This window comes from Macrosteles quadrilineatus, unplaced genomic scaffold (assembly GCF_028750875.1).
Source record: "Macrosteles quadrilineatus isolate MER2022 unplaced genomic scaffold, UCM_ALF_1.0 Scaffold_2__2_contigs__length_208266976, whole genome shotgun sequence".
Classification (NCBI taxonomy): domain Eukaryota; kingdom Metazoa; phylum Arthropoda; class Insecta; order Hemiptera; family Cicadellidae; genus Macrosteles; species Macrosteles quadrilineatus.
In genome coordinates this window covers 177769995-177791212 of record NW_026542595.1, presented here as the reverse complement: position 1 = coordinate 177791212, position 21218 = coordinate 177769995, and the positions used below count along the sequence as shown (strand labels likewise).

Here is a 21218-nt window from a genome sequence, read left to right as displayed (position 1 = left end):
AGTTTCTAAGGAGCATATGAATAAAGGAGTTATTTTTGGACACTTGCAATTTGAAAAGATAATTAGTTATACCATTGACTATTGGATACAGAAGGTTATACTGAACTACATCAAATACGGTTGCTGATCGGAAGGACCGAAGAACTGAATCTTCTGCAACCTCAGGACTCACAAGTTAAACGACTAAACTTTGCAAATTAATAACCGTCATACTTTTTTACTTAGTAAAAACGACAAGGGAAACCCGACAGTGACAGAGTAAAGAAACCTCGGCATTGTGGGCGTTCGAACGTACGCAAGAGGAACAAGAACAAAGAGACAAATGATTCCGGTAACGAGTAGACAGAAAAGAGATAAGGCGTAAAAGCAAAACTGAGTTGATGAGAGAGCCTTATGATAGCGGGACTGGGCCCAATATTGACCAAACCTGACTAAATATTGGCACCTCGGGTCAACATTTTAAAACGTCCGGCCGCAGAGAGCTGCAGCGAGGTCTGCTCCTTCAAATATTGTAACAAATAACTCGGCTCGGGTCGCCCCAAGGGTGGAAACTTTTGTTTTTGGATTCCTGCAAGATTAAAAATGTACAATTACGTAGGGAACGTCGTGATTTTGCGGCAAGGTACAGACTTTTATAAAATAAACTAAATTAATTGGAATTTGCTAAACTTACAAAACTCTAGCAAGAGCAGTGTGTTTGAGAGTGATTTCAGGAGTTTTGTGACGCTAGGGGAAGTTCAAGTGATTTTGACCTGAATAAGGAGATAGCCTAAAAATAAAATGAGAATTTCAAAAGACTGAAATTGCAAGCCTCAATATGTTCACCCGTGATCACTTTAAGAACATAAAAATAATAATTGAAGAGATTATCATGTTGAAGAGCCTGAAAGGTGACCCTTGTTTGGAGCTTAAATACCCCCTTTGCCGTAAGCATTTCATTGATGATACTTGTGAATTGAAAAAAAACGAGAGGGAAAAGCATGCCATGTAAATTAAAATGTTGATTTGTTTAACAAACTATGATGTTTCAATCACAACTGATGGTACAAATGATAGAGCAAATGTTTTCCTCTGCGCTTGGCTGCAACGCACGATGCGTTGTGTAGAGCAGCAGCGTTAACTGTACATTTATGACACTCCGCATGCTATTTCCTCTAATCGGCTTTATATAGCGGCAATAAAACATACAAATTTAATAAATACTGGTCTCAACTACTTCTTTGAAGTCGAAGAAAGAAACCGCCCTGGGAAACTTCTGATTTTCATTTCCTTCTTTTGTTTCGACTTAATAGGGCGGATATAGAAAAACTAGTGTAAAACGTGAAACTAGTCTAATAATTAATTGTGACGACTCTTATGCAAAACTGATATAAGTAGTTTGGGCGACAGATTTACTTCTGTAGTTGCACGAGTTGAGGTATCGATATGGACTTTTGAATAACATTGTATTAAAGAAAGCAGGTACTGCAAATAGAACTCTTGGTGAACCTGAAGATACTGGAAGTTCTCAATACGAGTACATGGACCTTCAATCGATATTTAAGTAGATACAATGACATCAAAGATGATGATGACTAGATTTGAAACATAATTTTTATCAGGCCCCTTTCGCAAAAAAAAAAAACAAAAAAAAACAACACAAGATTTTGTATCATTTTGAGTTGGAAATTGCAAATAGTACTTAACGTTAATGAGGTTACACAAATGAACATCAAGTACTCAAATTCTACATTTGCATTGCTTGCGAATAAACCTTTTGAATATGCCACGCTTTACTATGATGTACAAGCTTTTGAATGAGTTCATTCAAACTTCACTGATAAGTTTCCGTATTAGCTAAAAAGTAATTAAAATAATGAGCCTATGATGACATAATTTGGAATTGCACCTTGAAATTTGAAAAGCATTCACAACTATCGAAGTTAACACTTGAAAGATAAACTCAATTTCAGAACAACAAAGTCTTCAAGAGTCTGCGATCACAATTGGAAGAACATATTACATTGTTAGCATGATAATCGGGATGAATCAGTTGTTAATCTAAAGCAATTGAATTTATGAAGCTATAGACAGAGCATTTGGAATCCGTGGTAAGGGGATTTGACTGAAATCTCTTCCGAAGAATCCAACATCAGAACAACATATTTTTCAAAGCATCTGGTATCACAATTTGCAGTCAAGTATTGCATTGTTCGCAGGAAATCAGTTATGATTCGTAACAACACTTATTCCTGTGAGAATCTTCAAATGTGCAGATAGATCAGTCGGTGGCTGTGGCCGGTGGCACGCCGCAATCACCAGTATTGTCCTTTCTTGTCGACACTTCTAATTGTCGTATTGACGAAGACAATGGAACATCTGGTCACCTTTCCTCCTACCGTGTCTCATTATTGTCATTTCTGACACTTCTCTCGCCTCCTTCAGGCGACCAGGCCCCTCTCTCTTCGTGTCTATAGGAGACAGTCTGCATGAGATCTAGGCCTATAGCTTTACTACCCAGAACAGCGTGTGTGTCTTTTACGTCTCTGAAGTTTTTGGAATTCAGTTTGTGTGGGTTGTAGAAATGAAAGTGTCTTTAGTTCAGTCAGAATCAGTTTGATTGGAAGCAAGTGTAGTTGCGACATGCTATGCAGATGAAGCTGCTAGAAAGACATTAGTTCGAGAAGTAATAACACATTTTGCAAATTGATTATGCTAGCTTTGGAATATCCTCAAAGTGCATATGCATAACGAACTGTGAGATCAGGTATATCAAACATTGTTTTCACTGCAGACTCATTTTGAAAATAACAATTCAACTAGGCATATTTATGAGTTGATACCTTTTGTAACTTTATCAGTTACAACTAAAGCACGAAGCACACATTTCGCCAGTTTTGTATTCCAAATGTGCATCGATGTTCTAGTTACAAGTTGCCCGATATAGAGTTAGTCGTGACCATTCGTTACATTTATCGAAATCAATTATCCATAATTTATAAAACCAGTTTCCGTCATTGGATTCCTTTCTAGTAATTTAGTCTAATGAATTTGTAATTGAAACGTACATTTGTCATTGCGAAATGGATGTTTGTATTTCACTAGGAGAGAATTAAACGCACAACATAAAACAAAACATGAGAAACCAATTAGTACGTGGTTAGGTCTGGCGTTATTTATACCACTAGAGAATACCAGAGATTAAAAAAAAAAAAAAAAACAAGTCAAGCTTCCTTATTTACAAAAACACAAATTTTACGTATGCAAATGCGTTATAGTGTGCAAAAAATGTATTGTTCACAGTCGAATTTGAAGTGCACTCATTTCTGTTAAAAGATATGTTTGAAATTTCAAGATCACCTTGAGTTTGATTCAACTCCAAATCAACCGGCAATACCATTCACTGTATTAATTAAACGTTAGAGTTGATAAAACGCTTTTAAAAATTTGACGGCATCCATTGCCATAACTTTTTAACCTACCGGGGGGAATGTATACCCATTAGCCATTTTACGAGGTCTGTAACTTTGCCCCATTACAGCGATAAACCCAAGTATTTCGAGTGTTCCATTGCGGCAAATATCGCGGATCTTTGACAGATTAGCAGATATCTGCTCGGGCCGGGACTTCCATCATCTGGGTTGGAAGTTAGGTTTTAATGACATGAATAAGTTCTAAAAAACCGGCTCAACAATAAAACTTGCTTTTGCCTACACCTGCGACTTACCTAGCGGAACACCCTGTAAAAACGTTATGGACTGCAATAACGTGATAGCGACGACGGACATCTTGCTCGTCCCGGCACCGTTAACCAGGAGGCAGCGGTGTGAAGCCGTAGAGTTTAATAATTTCTTCATTTCAAAGTATCAAGGAATTGATATTCTCAGTAAATTTATTTTTTTTAATAAAAGTGGATATTTTGAATCTCCTAAGGCTGCTCGAAATGAGGAAACCAGTGAATTGGGAGAACTTCATTGTACGTAGACAGAGCTAGTTTAGTAACAAACAAGACCGCGATAAAAAATTATTATTAGGCTATCCTGAAGAATCCGATGGTCACCAGTATCACTCCTTGCTCCTCTTCATCCTGAACCACACACGTTGGTGTGTCACTGGTGTATTTATTTAGTCCATGCAGTCGTTTTCTATAATACTGAGTTTCCTGCACTATATCACTCTCTACTCGTCTCACGGGATAGATTTAGAAGCTGTAGAGCTGATTTGTAATACGACTTACTACTAAGGGATTACTAAGGGTACTAAAAAGGAATTCGTAACAACTATTGAGTTTACTACTACATGCTAGCTTACCGGTTACAGGGTTGATCTGGAAGCTGGAGTTGCTGGGTATGAGGCTGAACCTGATGGCTCCGTTGGTTCCCAGGTCGCGGTCAGAGGCGCGGATCACGCCGACAGGAGCTCCGCGAGGCAGATTCTCTTCGACCCCGAACTGGTAAGCGTCCTGGGCGAAGGCCGGGTCGTTGTCGTTAGCGTCGCTGACGGACACGACGACGACGGCGGTCGCTGTACCCGCGGGCGTGCCGTTGTCGGTGGCGGCGACACGCAGCGAGTACCGATCCTTGACTTCACGGTCCAGTGGATGTCGCAGATACAACCAGCCGCTGTTGGGGAAGATGCCAAACGCGTGGTTCGTGTCGAGCAGACGGTAGGTGAGCCTGGCGTTGTTGCCGGTGTCGAGGTCCACGGCGGTCACCTGCACCACCTGTCAATGCAACAAGAGGTTGAGAAAATGCAACAAGATTTAAATGCAAGATTTAACTTAAAGGCGGTGACACACTATCGATCTTTTCCCCGATCAAGACCCCGAACCGAGCAGGGAGAAGGGAGAAGGGAGATAAATATCAGCAAAATTTTACTCCGAACATTTCCCCGAACATGACCAAGACCAGACGAATTCTACCGAGCGCGGCAAAAGGAAGTTTGGAGAGAGATAGAGAGTGTGTGCGAGTGAGAGCGCAGAGGCAGTAATACTAAAACAGTAATAAAACATGAAATAACATGTTACAGAATAATAATTTTGATTGCCTTTAATAATATTTATGTTTATATTAATTTTGAAAGAATTAAAGTATAACATCAATTACTAAATTCAAGTTAAACATCATTGGTTTTACCCTTCAGACCAGACTTTTTACCCTTCAACTGGTTCAAAATTACCCCGAAACTACCTGACTGGTCCCAATCTAAAAAATGCACACCAGACCAAAGCCAAAAAGTTTCTATAACATAAAAATTATTGTTAAAAGTCGCATTTTGAAAACTTGTCGCAAAAATAAAATATTCTAGAAAGGATGCTTAGTTATATCTATTGATTTCTATTGGTTTTATTCATTGAAATAACGTTAAAGAATGATCATTTTAATTGCCTTTAATAATATTAATGTTTATATGATGTTTGAAAGAATTTAAGTCAACATCAATTACTTAATTCAACCTTAATATTATTGATATAATTGATTTAACGGTTTCTACACTTTCAACTTTGACCAAACAAACCACAAACATTACATTTTAAATGGTTATAATATCTAACGGCAACATATTACCCAACATTTATTTATTTTACCAATTAAAAAGTTTAATTGCCATATTAAATCAGAACTATCAATGCTAGCGCAGGCGGCCGCTCGGTGCGGCGCTCGCGACGATGTACGGGGCAAAAATGTACCGTGACACACTATCGTACATCGGACCGTACATCGGACCGTACATCGGACCGATCTTTTCTTTGATCTTTCGCCAAAAAACCGCCTCCAGAGCGCTCGTCTCCCTGCTCGGCCTGATGTCTTGTTCGGCGTCTTGATCGGTGTACGGACCCGTGACACACTATCGAACATCCTCCCTTCGACCTCCCTTCTCCCTTCTCCCTGCTCGGTTCGGGGTCTTGTTCGGGGAAAAGATCGATAGTGTGTCACCGTCTTAAGATTATTGCACTTCAATACGTTAATATCGAACTGGAAAGTAAAATATTTATAGCTCTTTGGATAATAGTTTGAGAGCTTTAAACATTCACTCAATCACTCTAACTTAAGCTTTACGAAATAACCTAAATTAGTGGTAGCGGAATTGATTCCGAAATGTGACGTGGTACGTATTTTTATCGCATAAAAAAATAGGTTGAAATTCAAAATTTCTGGGTAACCTCATAAGTGGTAGATTGTGTAAGACTGGAGGATTCACTGGAACAGATGGTCAACGAAGTGCAATTGAACATATGTTCGTTATGCAGTAACACGACACTTGCAAGTTCAGTTCGGACCAATGTTTTAACCTTATACAAAACTTCGCTATGAAAATGATAAAGTTATTGAATCGTGAACCTATAGTAGATACAATCACGACCTTTGGCAGTGATGTGATAATCCAAAAGAAAGTTGAATATGAGACATCGGTGCGTGTCCACGATGTAAATTCAACTGAACTCACCGACAAAGCTCTTTCGACCAACAATGCCTTCTATAACATGTGGCTGCTTTTCAGGTTATCAAAGATATTTGTGCGCGGCGGGTCTGGCGGAGATCCTAGAGGGGTGTCCTCTGAAGGGTTAATGGTGTGACATCCAGGAAACAACGCGCCATTCATCAGATAATTGGCCCGTTTGATTGATGTGGTTGAGGTGAGAGGTTGGCCGATACCTACAACACTTCTCACCGTGCCTCCTCCACCTCACCTTCGAGATATTTATGATCGCGATGCTTATTCGCTATTAACTCAACTATGCCTGGCTCACACTGGTGCTGAGTTGACACTTTAATTAATTGAGCAAGCAAGATTGGACAGAGTGCAAACCGAAATTAAGTGATTTGAAAATCGGAATACACAAAGTTCAGGTGATTTGGTACCAAACATCAAAGTTTTAAAAGGTTGGTGACTGCCAATTTCAAGCTCACAATTCAATGACGATAAATTGTAGTAGTCTATATTTTCTCTTTGGGACAGATTTTCAAATTCATCAATTTTCAAATGTCAAAAAAGCGATCGATTGGAAGTTGAGGGGATGATGAGATCTCAAATAGGTTTTGCGCGGAAAGGCTTCTTAATGTAGGCAATTATCAGGGGAACTGCCTCCTCATCAGGCCCATACGTGATGATTACAACCAAGAAAATACTTAGCATCCGTGAGATAATCAAGTTAGGCTCTGGACAATTACCGACATTAATAATAAAGGCCGACTTGTCCGCGAACGGATTATAAGGATAGGTATTTTTAATTAGCTTCCAGACCGGTAAGCGAACTGGCGAGCCGATGGTGAACCGATGCAAGAAGAGGTGATTACCGTCCAGGAAATGACAATGCAGAACCAATTTCTAATAGCATTACAAATAAGGTCGGTCTGCGGATTTAATCGGTAATTCAACTAGCAAATGAACAATTTCGGATCGATTGAAAGTGGTTTAGAATTTAACTGTAATATCGGCAGTCTAGAAATAAACGTCGGTAAGTGGTTTAGAGGGTGGGTTGAGAATCGTTGAGATTGGGAATGTAAAAAATTAACGTCGACATACAATAGATAATATTGATAATGGAAATACGTAAGGAAATTGCGATAAAAGACAATAATTTAGTATTTCAATGATTTGAGTAATAATATTCAACAATATGAATGGACATTAAAAACTAAAGCTTTCTGAGGTTGAGTAAATAATTAATACACACTACACTAACTAATGAGTTGACTTATTTATACTTTCAACTTTCAAATCTAAATCTGACAAGGCATGTCTATCAACTCAAGAAGTCGATCGCAAACAAGGGAGTTGATGCACCAAAAATACAAAACCCTCAATCACTTTCCGCGTTACCATTAATAAAAATCAATCACTATAATTTTGTCACCCCTAAAACGACCGAAATGATCCAACATGTAAACCTCTTCTTCAGAGTGGGTGAAATCTATAGAGGAGACTCTTAGAAGGGAAGATTGTTCATGCAATCAATAATGGGTCGTAATTAGAAAAGCATCAGAGTTGAGGAATGAGGAATGGATGTGGGAGTGTAAGCCGACCATTACCAGTGGCGGAAACCAAACGCCGAAATTAATTAAAAACCAGGATTAACTAATTCATCACGGTAACGATGAAGTCTTCAGAGAGGATATTAGTGGGGTCAAATCTATTACGCTCATTGTCTGCCTGAGAGTCTAGTGTCTAGGGTAAGGGAACTTAATTTTAGAGCTAAACGATTCTTTAACACCGACTAGTGGGATTGTAAAGGGAACTTTCCAAACTGAGATGACGAAATTGCAGAGAATAATACCTCTAAACAAGGGCGTCAAATAAATTAATCGTCTCTCTCTACTATTTATTTTGGGGAACAGTCACACTGTAGCTTGGTAAGTACTTAACTTTAATCTAATATATATATCATATATAGAATCAAGGCTCTCCTGGTGGCACAAAGAAATTTTCATCAAGATACTCTCTATTTGCAGCTCACAGATCAAGATTTTAGTCTTTATCATGGGGTAGGTAAATTCGTAATTGAGAAGAAAAAGTCTTACATCAAGGAGACCAATATTACAATTTCCGTCACAACATTGTGAGCACTTCTTGCACAATTTGATTACGAACACTCTAACAAACCTTACATTCAACAGATTAGTACATTTTAATTGATCCTACCTGTGAGTTGACCGGGAGACTTTCCGACACTGTAACAACGTACTCCGTTCTCTCGAACACCGGCGGGTTGTCGTTCACATCCTGCACTTCCAGCAGCACAGTCAGGTTCGCAGTCAATGGGGGTTCACCCGCGTCCGTCGCCGAGACAACCAGGCTGTGTCTCTGAGCGGTCTCGTAGTCCAGCTGACGAGCCAAGGTCAAGTGCCCAAGGCGAGGCTCGATGGCGAACAGACGGGCGTCGCCGGAGGACGCTGACACCAGACGGTACCTGACCAGGCCGTTGCGTGAGGAGTCGCTGTCGCGAGCTTGAGCTGCGTAGAGAGGGACTCCTACTTGAGCGTTCTCCGGAACAGACAGTCGCACCGTCGTGGAGTCGAATTCCGGGCCGTTATCGTTGACGTCGTCGATCACTATTTTGACCTGGAAGAGTAGAAAGAATACGTTAGGACCTTATCATATTCAAATCCATGTTGACACGGTAAGGTTTACTCTTACCAAAACTCAGTTCAACACGTCAACATGTTCTTATAACAAACCCCAATTTGAACCATCAAATACAGTTTTCAGTAATCACTACAGTTATAAAAATCAGCTATTACGAAATCCAATTTTCTATTGACGGGCGGAAGTCTGGAACTCAGCGGTTCATTAGAGCTGTGACATTCTCAGATCAGGCGTTCATTATAGGACTGACCTTTGGCAAGATTTAATCCTTCTTCATTTGCATCCGCAGATCCTTCTTCCCAGGGTATAACGTGTTAATACTCCCTCATTACGCGACCCTTGTCACCCAACCGTGAACGTGAAGATTGTCGTGATGTGAGAATGTGTTTGACCAACACGTCATGACATGAGTTAGTGAAATGGATTTTACAGAGTGGAAATATATATACACCAAGCAGAAATTATTGTACAAATCCTTACTCATTGCAGGGGTTTGTAAAAATCTAGGGGATTAACTTGTGTTAGTGATCTTCGTCAGTTTAGTTCAGGTAATTCAAAAAAGGTTTTTGTTCGAAATACAAACCCTCCTATGTCCGAAATTACGACTTCAACAGCAATCTTAATCATTTCTTTACCGCGTACCCGGAACATACCACATAACCTCTAGTTAGCTCTAGTATATCGTACTAACAATGAACTGAACTCATTCATACTAAAGTTGCCAAAATATAGCATGCCCATTGCAGCTTACCTGGGTGTATGCGGCAGGAGATTGTTCTGTGGCAGCTTGTACAGTGATGAGGACGAACGTGTGAGCTTCGTGGTCCAAGGGGGAGGAAGTCCTGATTGCTCCAGAGCCAGGGTCGATGGAGAAGTAACCGTCGGCATCCCCGTCAACGATGGAGTATTTCACCAGGGAACGGTAGCCTGGAACAAACATTTCCAGTCAATACTGTGATTGGGAAGAACAATTCCCTCAGGAAAGGAATTATTCCAACAAGAAGAAAATAATTGATTAATAAATTCTGCTCAGTGTTCTCAGTGTATTTACTTATGGAGCTTCATAATTTCGTCGATGTACCTCTTACTGTTAAGTGTGGGTATTTTGCATTCAGGTTGTTTACTTGAAAGTAGAGTATGAGTAGTCTACTCGGATTACCCAATTCAATAGTATCTTACTTTATACATCATCTTTATAGCATCTTTATACTCTACTTTATAGCATCATCATCATACATTCTAAATTTTGATCTTCCACGTAGACGTAGAACATACAACCCCTATATTTCACGAAAGTGTCTGCTTAATGTTCTAACCTTTTCCCTTAACCCCAGTAAATCAATCCATCTAGCCCCTGTCAAACCTGGCCAATCGAATGACCCTAGTTTCACCTTGCACGTTACCAACGCGGCAGAACGCAGTGTAATTACATTGTTCCACCGCCTACAAACATGAGTTCACTTGTATCACAAAGGGAATCATATCATGGGACCATCTACGCCCCCATATCGCCTATGAAACAACACCATCGCCCAGCTGGTGTTGAAATCTTCGGTGGGGCGGAAGCAAGTCATTACTTCCTGTTAAATGTCCCACTTCCGTTGGTTTGGGCGCCGCGGTCCCAACAGAGGCACGCAGGGCAGGCGTCGCCGCGGAACGCCACCGGGCATTGTCTTAGGCATCTCTCTATTATGGCGCGATGTTAGCGTAGCATGTGTCTTTGACCTCGCATTGACTTTGCTAACAAATCTAGGACCGCCCTGGTTGCTATATACAAGTTAGGACTCGTGCAGCGTTTTACTCAAAACATGCTGTCACCTCTTTCTTCAATCTGAACCGAACAGTGTGTTGGACGATGCCAAGTAGCAGAAATATACCCAATAACTTCAAAACCCAAAGAGTAATTAACATTTGTCCAGGAATAGCTGGGAATGCTTTTGGGGATAGTAAATCTAAATGAAGACTGAAGGTTGGTGATTGAATTCCATATTGATTACAAATTTGAAAAAAATATACAATTAACACTCTCTAAGAATTTAAGCTTTCTAACTTGTGTAGTACATTGGAAAGAATTAAGTATATAACGTGAAATTTAGATACATCAAGAAGAGCGGTGTTATGTGCGTGATGCCTGGTCTAGTTTTACCGATTTTCAGTTGATTCTTTACCTAGGGCCATCCGGCACTAAAATTTTCAGCGATCTGTGATAGTTCTAGTGATAGAGAACACTTAACAAGTGTGTGAACGAACAACGGACCTCTTGTCTTGTTTGTAAAGCAGTTGAAATATTCATTCATTTCTACAAACGTTGACCTGCTCCACATTGAACAGCCACCTCTGAGGCAGGCGCACAGGAACATTTCGCGTTTTGGCAGTTTGGCACCCCTACTGTGGGCTCACCCGTGACCTGACGTGCCTGGTGGACCGTTACAGAACAATATGAGCGTTTTGATGTTTGTACTGTCCGCGGGGGAGGGGAGAACGGCTAATTAGGGAGAACCGAGGGCATATCTCAACGTCGCTACTAGCATTAATATCAGATGTACGGCGCTTTATCAACTCCGTGGGGATCCCATTCCGCACTCCACCATACACTTTTCTCCCGCCACATTTATCCTTCGCATGAGAGCAGAAACTCTGGCTGGGCTGATTGCAAAATGATTTACACCATCTTTCAACTTTGCTATTTTCACGCCTCGGCTATACCTTTCAGATTTCTGTGTGTCACTCGGATTGGCGGTTGAATGCAGGGGTGCCCATCCCCCCCAAAGCTCACGTCGCAGAATCCCCCCCAAATTCGTTGTTTAACCCATGCCGGAAAGTCTGGGGGCTAACCCATAGTTATGTTTATAATGCGGAGAGGGAAGGGGTGCCCCCGAAACTTCTTTAAATTTATGGGAATTTAAGCGTTTGAATCAAACTTTTAACCCAATTTAAATGGACAATTTTCCTTTAAAACTCTAGTAGCAAACTATTTGTTAGTTTAGTTTTAATTTAAATGAGTTGGATTTTTTTAACATGGACACAATTTGAATCAAAATTGGCCATGTAGTTTTTTTAATCCGATTTTCCATGAGTTAATAGGTTTTAAAAGGAAAAATCACAAAAGTTGCAATAACTTTTGAACCATAATTTTTACGGCATAGAGGGTTTATACAATTTTTGTCATAGTCAAAGAGTATAACATGTTAATTTTGAATCAAAATCGTTTGGACCAATTCTGAGAATTTTTTTTTCATCCATTATTTTATAGGGTTTTATGGAATATCACTATTAAAAATCCAAAATGAAAAAAAACATCTGGACAGACCATGGATTGGTACCTAAAATACCAAATTTCATCAAAATCCCTAGAGATGTAGGCCCTAGGGATGTAAAAACCTGCTCGATCCCCAAATGACGATGACAGCTGGCATGGCCTGCAAAACGTAACTTTCAGCCACCAATTAATGTACCTATATGTAAAACAGTTAAAAACATCATAGTGTGGTAAAATAGTATATTACGTTACTAGTCCTGAATCTGGTTTTTTTTATACGAGTCCGGCCAACACATTTTGGACGAGTGACGTACGATAGTTTACGCCATACTACTAAATCCGTTCAAATCCCTATATTACCACCAACTAAAGGACTAAAAATCACTAGTCTTTGTTATAACTACTCATTGCCACCCAAATACAGTATAATCAGCTGATTGGTGTCCGGCAAAACTCATTACAGTACAGTAGTACTGTATGAAACCCCATTTGATTAAGGACAAACTACAAACAGCTGTTTTCTGGACTAAATCCTTGCATGGGAAGTTCATCAAAATAGTGTAGTGTGGTGTAAAAAAATAATTATATATCTATTCTAAGACTAGTAAAATTTGTTTGAAGCTCTTTTTAGATGCAAGAAAAGACAATAACAAATACAATTTAATTAATCCAGAATCATGTGTTTCAGTTCTTGAAGTTAACGTAAACACATAGCCTATCAAAAACCGTAATTAAATTTTCACAGTACTGTATGTCAATTTCTTCCAATGAATAAATGACCCAGGCATAATTATTTGGGAGAGCCAAAATATTATCACAAGTTTCATGTTGTTGTTCATGTTGTAAAAATAGCAAAATGATTATCATTATCATAATACTGGTTTTTTTATGAATCAAGAATATATTATAATAAACAAACCTAAAAAACCATCAATAGGTCCTCAAGGCAATGAGACTATTTGAGAATGAGTTCATAATGAAAGGTAAAAAAAACTCGAATTGCAGATACAATTTAATAAGCAACCATAATCCTTTGACAGCAGTTGGCATGGAGTTGTTCTCACTGTCAAACATGATACGAGTCAGAAAGTGGAAATCCACATAAAAGTATCTTTAAGTATATTTTAAGTAAATAATAAGTGTTAAAGTGGGTGTAATAAGTGTTAAGTGTAAGTATATTTTATAGCAATTATAAAATGATTTATTAATCAAGATAAAATGTCAAACGGGATTTTGATTGCATAATTACCCCAGTAATACATTAAGGAGGTCGTAAAAATTATCTGATTAATCTTTTATGTGCTTTTAACCAACCACTGGCTTGAATCCCCCCCAAAATCATAAAATCCCCCCCAAATAAAATTCTGATGTCGCATTTTGCGACATCAAACCCCCCTGTGGGCACCCCTGGTTGAATGGGGATTGGCGTTTAGAAAGTAAAACGCTCGGGGTTCTTCTAGGGAGTAGAGGGAGCCATTGAACGAGCCCACTCTTTAAATACAGATTTAAATTAATTATAAGTTGAAGATTTTAATATTAAATCACTTAGACAAAAATGCAGAATTTTACAATTACCTTAGTATGAATTTCTTTAACACCGTTTGACACAAATTCTTTCTGAGTCATCTCCCTCGTCCAAAGCCTCAAGGAAGTAGTAAAGTTCAAATGTCACTTCCTAGTAGGCAACTTACTAAAGGTATTCTTTCTTTGCACAACAAATTTAAAACTCAGTGTAATTACAACTGACCTCTACCTGTTTCCGAATGCTCTGATGCATTGACGCATAGTTGCAATTGGTGGGTGACCGATTTAATGTAGTTTCCCTGACGGTGAATGACACTGGGACCGATAAGCTGAGACCCCTGCGAAGTTCCAATCAACACGAGTGTCTTAGACAATGGAACAATAATTAATAACCGTCAAACGTCGCGGCAGCCATATTGTGAGGACGGTTCTTTGTTAGGCACAACTTCGACCTGTTGATGAGCAAGATACGATGTTTTAGTATGAGGTCAAGTCCAGGTTGCATATGGGGTGAAGATAAGAAATCTTGGAAATGGATTCATATTGAGCAAACTGAAAGAACCTTTCATGCGAATCAGTAAAAATGAATTTAATCTTTGGATTAACAGCTATATTCTCCACTGCATGATTTAAACTTGAGTTTAACCTTGACACATGAAAAATGTTTTACGATACATCTTTACAGCCTTGCAAGGCCATTCGTGGTTATCTATTCTTTCAACACGTTTCTTAGGTAAACAACGCACCATTTAACCGTTAATAAATGTAACAAAATCGCCCTTGTCATAACAACCTTGAGCCGATTCACAAATGTCAAGCTGCCGTGTACAACACTCGCTATTTGAATGCTCTGCACCTTCCTACGCCACAGTCACAATAGTTATTACCGGAGGAATGCGGCCAGTCGGCTCAACTGGGTTTACTCAATTCCGTTTATGCTGTGCAGAAAAAATACAGAGAGAAATTGAAGTAGGACCGGTCCTCGAAAATAAAAGGAGCGGCGGGCTCGACTGCAGCTCTCCGTCCCGGGACACACAACCAATTACTGGACAGTCCCTCGTTGGCTAATTAAACCTACCGAAACTGCAACTCAGTACGCCATAAATAATGTCACCGATCGTTGTCACTGGGCTACCGAGTGGGCTAGATACCGTTAAATATCTGCGGTTGGATGACGGAACATTCGCCCCAAACATTGAAGGAAACCGCAACTCAGATGCCCAAAGAATGTCACAAACCATTGTAACTGAACTGCCGAGTGAATTGTAGAAATGGCTTTAGAACACTTAGCAATAGAGGAAACTGCAATTCACTTACTGAAATTATGTTTCATATTATCATTGTAGTGACGTTCTCGAAATATAATGTTAATTTTAAACTACAGTGTCCGAAAACAATGCCAATGATTTTGAGCCGTTGAAACTGCTCTACTGAGACAGAAGGACACTTATATACTTTCATGGTCTGTATAATTTATTCCTCATGAAGTGCACACTCGTGAAAAACATAAAATCACATTGAAAACTTAAGTTGACTTTGGTACAACCATATATGAGATAACACTATGTATCCAATGAATACATACATGAAACAGCCAATTATAAAATAGGATTTAAGTTTCGAGTGCTTACTTAGGGAAATCATATAACTGATCATTACGTTTTAATGGGCGAATGCTGTTCTAGGACTTTGGTCCTTTCCACTCTCTGCTGTAACTCGGTGTATCTACTAATTGTAATGTTATTCATAACAAGCTCAATTGAAGTACACATTTGGTCAAATTACTAGTATAACACTATCCTCCTGTAGCAAGAAACTTCCAAGGGCTTCCAAGCTCATCGCCCTCAATCATCGCCATCAATCCCTTTTGGGTAAAAGATGAAGATATGGTAATAGGTAATAGGTACAATGGCATCTTCATCTGTTAAAATATGGGTAATAGGTAATAGCTACGCAAAGATGACTAAATGAAGACCTTGGGCAGTTAGTTCAGTGTGACCAGTAGAGAGGTTTACAACTTCACAAAATATTTCAGATCTCACATGTTGTCAAGTTACTGGAACAATACTATATTCCTGTAGTAAGAAATCTCCAAGAGCTTCCAAGCTCCAACGTGAGCAATGTTGTCTTAATTGCCTTGGGTGTGGGGAGCACGGGGGCGACAGACAGTCCCGCCAATTAAGCTTCTGTTGCCAGGGTATATTAGTGAAATTGCGTGGGCTTGCCCATTGTGCCCCCCTCCCATCCGCACAAATTGAATACTGCTTGTCGCGTACATTGAAAATCGCTTGGAAAACTTTGAAAAAGTTTGGAAAGTGCTGTTCAAGGTCTTCGAAGAAACACAAGTCTGAAGTAAATTTCGTTAAAATCTATAGTTTGTAAAGAATATAAAGTTTCGGAAGTATTTTTGCCATGCAAAATCTTTGAAGGAACTCAAATCTAAAGTAAATCTTTTGAGCATCTTTAATCTTGATGTAAGTTTAAATTCATTCAAAACCTGTCCAACAATAGTCTTTCATAGATTCACATTCAAATGTAAATCAAATCAACTAAGTGATAGATATTATTGAAGCTGCTCGTCAACTATTTTATCTGTGATATTCTACGAGTTGCCGGTTGGCCGAATGTTTAAGATGTTACTGAATGTACGATAGGTCACACTATACTATCATCACATTAGCAACTTCATCATGCTAGAAAATTCCTTCATTCAGTATAAAGAGATTTTCATAAACACAGAATCAAAAGCCCAGAGTGTCATGGTGACTGAAGAAGGAAAACTTATACGTCGAATAGGGTGTCAGAAGCATTATGTACCGGTATATTTTCTACATACTGGCATGCATCGCTCCATGCGTCACAGCGCTTTTGTAAAGTCTCATGAAGATGTAGAGAAGCCTCCATTACCCGCGAGGCGTGGCTGAATGTCACTCCTGGGTTCAATTGAGGAGATTTACACCTCTTGGCGAAGAAGTTGATTTACTCCCGCAGTAGGCATATCACCGCAGTAACTCTCGCCAAACAATAAACTTATCGTTCTGGTTATTTATTACATCTGTTACGTCAAGAGAAGATATCCACGCCTTCTTCCCACTATCGAGTGATGCACTGTTACATTCGAGCTGGACTTCTGGAAAAATCGAGCTGGACAGTCGTAAAGACCCACCTGTCAACACTAGTGTGATTATGGCGAGGATGACTGAGAAGAAAGTCTGCATGGCGTTTCTATTATACGAGTCGGGGATGTTGGTTTGGTCTGGAGATAGTATGTGTTTTGCCCTTGATAGTAGTGTCAGTTTCCAAAAAGTCCTTTGGTCAAAAAAGTAATAAGCTTAGTGAGTTTCTAGATGTATAATGCAGGATTCAAATCCACAAATAAAATACATTTAGGAACTTCAACAATCTTTTCTTAAATGTTAACCTCCAATCGCATTTTATCAATGTTTCTTATCTAATACATCTTGAGCCCGATTCACAGGTGAACCCGCTACCCAAGGTATCACACGATCTTCGATTTTCCACCGGGATAATTTATTTAAAACTGGCAGACAATTTGAATTTCCAATGTTAGAGTTAGTTCGCGGAGAAATACATAGTAATGCGCGACCCCCACGCCTCGGCTCCCGGCACGGCGATGCTGCATTTTGGGGCTATCTATGCACCATCCGGCTGGCAACACTATAGCATGTCTCTGTGAAATATAGACGGTTAGACTGCTATCCAGGTATAGTTCACATTAATATTGAATGTCAACCACGAACCAGCCACGGCAAATCTTGTTCTGTAATGTGGTAATGGAATCTCTTACTGATCGCGAGCGAAAACAAAGTTTATTACAAAAATGATTGAGTAAATTAAACATGGAAAATGTTTTAGGACATTATTGTTTACACGGTGAGATGACACACTTGAACATACGCAAATAACGTACATGAAATATCAAAGGAGACGCTCTTGCGGTTGAAACGTAATACGCAGTGAACACATATGACACGCACGACTGCGAACCGTTTCTCGAGAAATAGCATGGGAACTAACACGGTGCCTTGGGATACACCTATTTAATAAATTCAAACATATTTATATAACGGGTATAAATAAAGCAATGAGGAACTGTAGGAGCGTGTACTGGACAGGGCACTTATCACGGAGGTAAATCAAGTGACGGGATTAGAAGATGCGGACGTGAGGATACGTAGGGGAAGTGAGAGCAAAGAAGAGTACAGAGTGTAGAGACAGACTGTTTTGCATAGACCGCGGGGTGGGGAAGCGCAGCACGCTGCTGCCTGCGCATTCCGGGAAAACAGTACATGAAGCCTGGAATGTCTGGAACAGTCGCTGGAACATTACCTGGCTCTGATTTGTCACCAGCTCCAGCGATGAACCCTGGAGCCGCTGGATAATCCAGATCTAGGCTTGTGGAAATAGAGCTTTAAGAATTTTTATATCCACATTTTGGGCGTTCACTTAAAATAACTATAAATTGGCATATACTCTAAAGGCATACTTTCGTCGTAAATATTACGATTTGCAAGACTGACAAGTCAATAAGAAATGATGGTGATGGTACAGGTTTGACACTTGAACATTGAGGTAACAGAACTATTACTGTTGGTAGGTACGCTTCTTACTCACCATGAGTTTGAATAGCAAGAACCGTGTTTTGAAATGACCGTTCCAGAAAATGCTAATGCCCAAGGAAAAAATACGATACCACAAAGAATTACTGACAAAGCTATGACTAGTCTCCTTTGTATTACAAATACAACATAAAATAGAAGCTGGGGAGTGTGGATGTTTACAAAGAAAACACTACGTAAATAAAACGGACAAGTTGCAGGGAATTTCTCCATAGATTATACGCGGCCACCTACGCACATTAATTGCTGTTCATTACAACTGCAATATCAGCACACACACGTAGTCTCAGACATTCACAAGAAGAAATTAATGAAAGCCATTAGTGACCAATACTGTGTCCAATTCCATAACAACCATGGCGGAACAAGCAAAAATCTACAGTATTCGCAGCTGAAATAAACCCTAAGACAATCAAATTTAATAGCCGATTCTAGCCGTCTGGGCTCGTAAACGGGGTAACGGAACGGCTCTAATGACTTTAGACAATGCTTGACGTCCGAACTGGCAATTATCACCAATAAATTAAAGTAGAGCGGAAATCGGTAAAAACAAATAGTGGAAAAGATATCCCAGGGAGGTTGCCGACTTTGGGTGTTCGCTGAACTTGTGAACTTTATATCGGATCTGTTCGGTATGGACTTGCAAGGTTTATTTCAACCTATTCAAATATTGCTCCTAAAATTTTAGAATGTAAATACCCCTTTATCCTTTCTCTGGACGTCCGGTCACAGAGGTGGTATTTACTCGTACCCAGAGTCGGCTGGGAGGCAACAGACTGTAAAGATACCATCATAAATTACGAATTACCGGAGCGGTCGGCAAATTAAGAAAACGTGGGCCTCAGCCACGATCCTTAGATCTTCCAGTTTCTTTGATTCCAATGGAGGGTAATTCTTTAAACATTAAGAAAGCGCGAGTCATACAACGGCCACACAGGAGAATAGGCGCATTCCAGTCGACGACATTACCCCCTCCCTCCCCACACAGATTAAACATCATTTAGGGCCAGGCGGCCGTGAATGGCTAACGACTTCGAAAAAACTATCGCCGACGACACGTACACAGGCTAAATTGTCTTTTTAACGCTCCGAAGAACACGGCTGCAGACCCGGATTGGGACGTCGAACGGTCGAAAGGTCGGTTGGATAGGAAAGGTCGTGGGTTTACTTATAGACGTTTCTTTAAGGGGAAACTTCTAAAATTGATTTGTGATAAAATGGTCTGTGTGTTTTGGAAAAGTTTTGTTGGATTACCTTTCCGTTTTAGTCTAAAACGTGAATGTTCGTTAGTGCCAATTCTGATTTTGTCCACGGAGGTTTTTGATTCTTCGCGATCACTACTTCTTACTATTCAAAGTTTGAAAGAAATGGCTTTTAAACACAATTATTAATGCGCAGACTAAACTAAAATCAAACAACTTTATATGAATAGTATCAACCCAAAAGGCGTTTAAACTAACGATTTTTAATTGAAAGTCCTGAGAAACACTCCTTTTGAACTTGGCAATGTAACCACTTCGTGCATATTTTAATATAAGGAAAGGGTAGTGTGAAATACTAGTAATATATCAATGATTATGGGTGTTGGGTCAGGGATACAGCAATGCGTTTTTTAAAGGCAAAGATAAGCTGGTTTCATGTGTTGTGGTTTGAAAAAGGGGGTTGTACAACAATTTAAGAAAATCGACTAATTTGTTCATACAAATATTCGTCCAGTCTTTTAAAAAAAGCTTATTTCAACACCTCAGATGGAAAACAATTTATGTCAAACTTGATGCAAGAGTTTTAGTCACTAGCACATTCTGTGACTGGCTCACACAACTACGTACTTTAAAAAAAAAATAGCTACAGCTGGTCCATATAGATGGGATGTCTACTTCAGTATCCAATAGTCAATGGCAACACTCATCTACGGGCAAGGCACCAAGAGGTCGACGTTGCCAAGGGACCTAGAGGGTGAGAAAGTCCAAGATAAACACCACAGGATGAAAGAAGCCGACGCAGATCTGTGGGGAGTGATAAAACGGGGTTGCATAAGGGAGTTCGCACCTGTTAATCGAGATTGGCCAACATCGCTTATGCATGCCCTAATGCATAATGTATCCGTATTGAGCAACCCATTGCAGTGGCATGTCCTTATAGGAATTGGAAGCAAACTGCCTAAAAGGAAGAAAATTCCAAATTTAATGTTTGCATGGTGTGGATTTTATATATTTAAGTAAAAGCTGAATCTTGTTTCATAAGGTCTCAACCACATTCTCAACCTCGCCAACTATTGGTCAAAGAGTGCTCCAGAATATTGGTGGTGGGTTAAACTTTCCGAATTCTGTGCACATTATAGTTAAACAATTAAAAATAGATACGTTTTCAAAACAATAGAGGTGACAGAACCTTCTCCATAACACCGAAAAGAGGGGGGTTGAAATGGTCATGGCAGAATTAGAATTGAATGGTGTCGAGAAAAGCGTGCAGACGACATGGATGCCTTCTGTCTTCACGATCGCGTAACCTACGAGTCTATTTACACCGGGACGTTTTGTCAACCCAGTGAATGTGAAGGGGTTTGCAAAGTGCCGTTAGTGTATCGCCAAAAATGGAAAGAGTTCGAAGTATGAAAGTAGTCTAAGTGTTTTTAAAACTAAAAAAAAATACAATTTAACGATTTGTCATAAGTTATACCTTGTGTATACCTGATGAGTCGTGACCACACTGGACTATTGACAATTTCC

General features: G+C 39.6%; 1 protein-coding gene across 1 annotated transcript in view; it reads right to left on the bottom strand.

The window, feature by feature from the left end:
- Positions 1–21218, bottom strand: part of LOC128984203 (protein dachsous-like) — a 231348-nt gene that overhangs the window by 27009 nt on the left and 183121 nt on the right. Inside the window, exons 5-7 of the mRNA XM_054403501.1 lie at positions 9818–9993; positions 8623–9042; positions 4291–4702 (exon numbers count right to left, since the gene is read on the bottom strand). Of these exons, the coding sequence (XP_054259476.1) occupies positions 4291–4702; positions 8623–9042; positions 9818–9993 (1008 nt within the window). The remainder of the gene's footprint in view (positions 1–4290; positions 4703–8622; positions 9043–9817; positions 9994–21218) is intronic.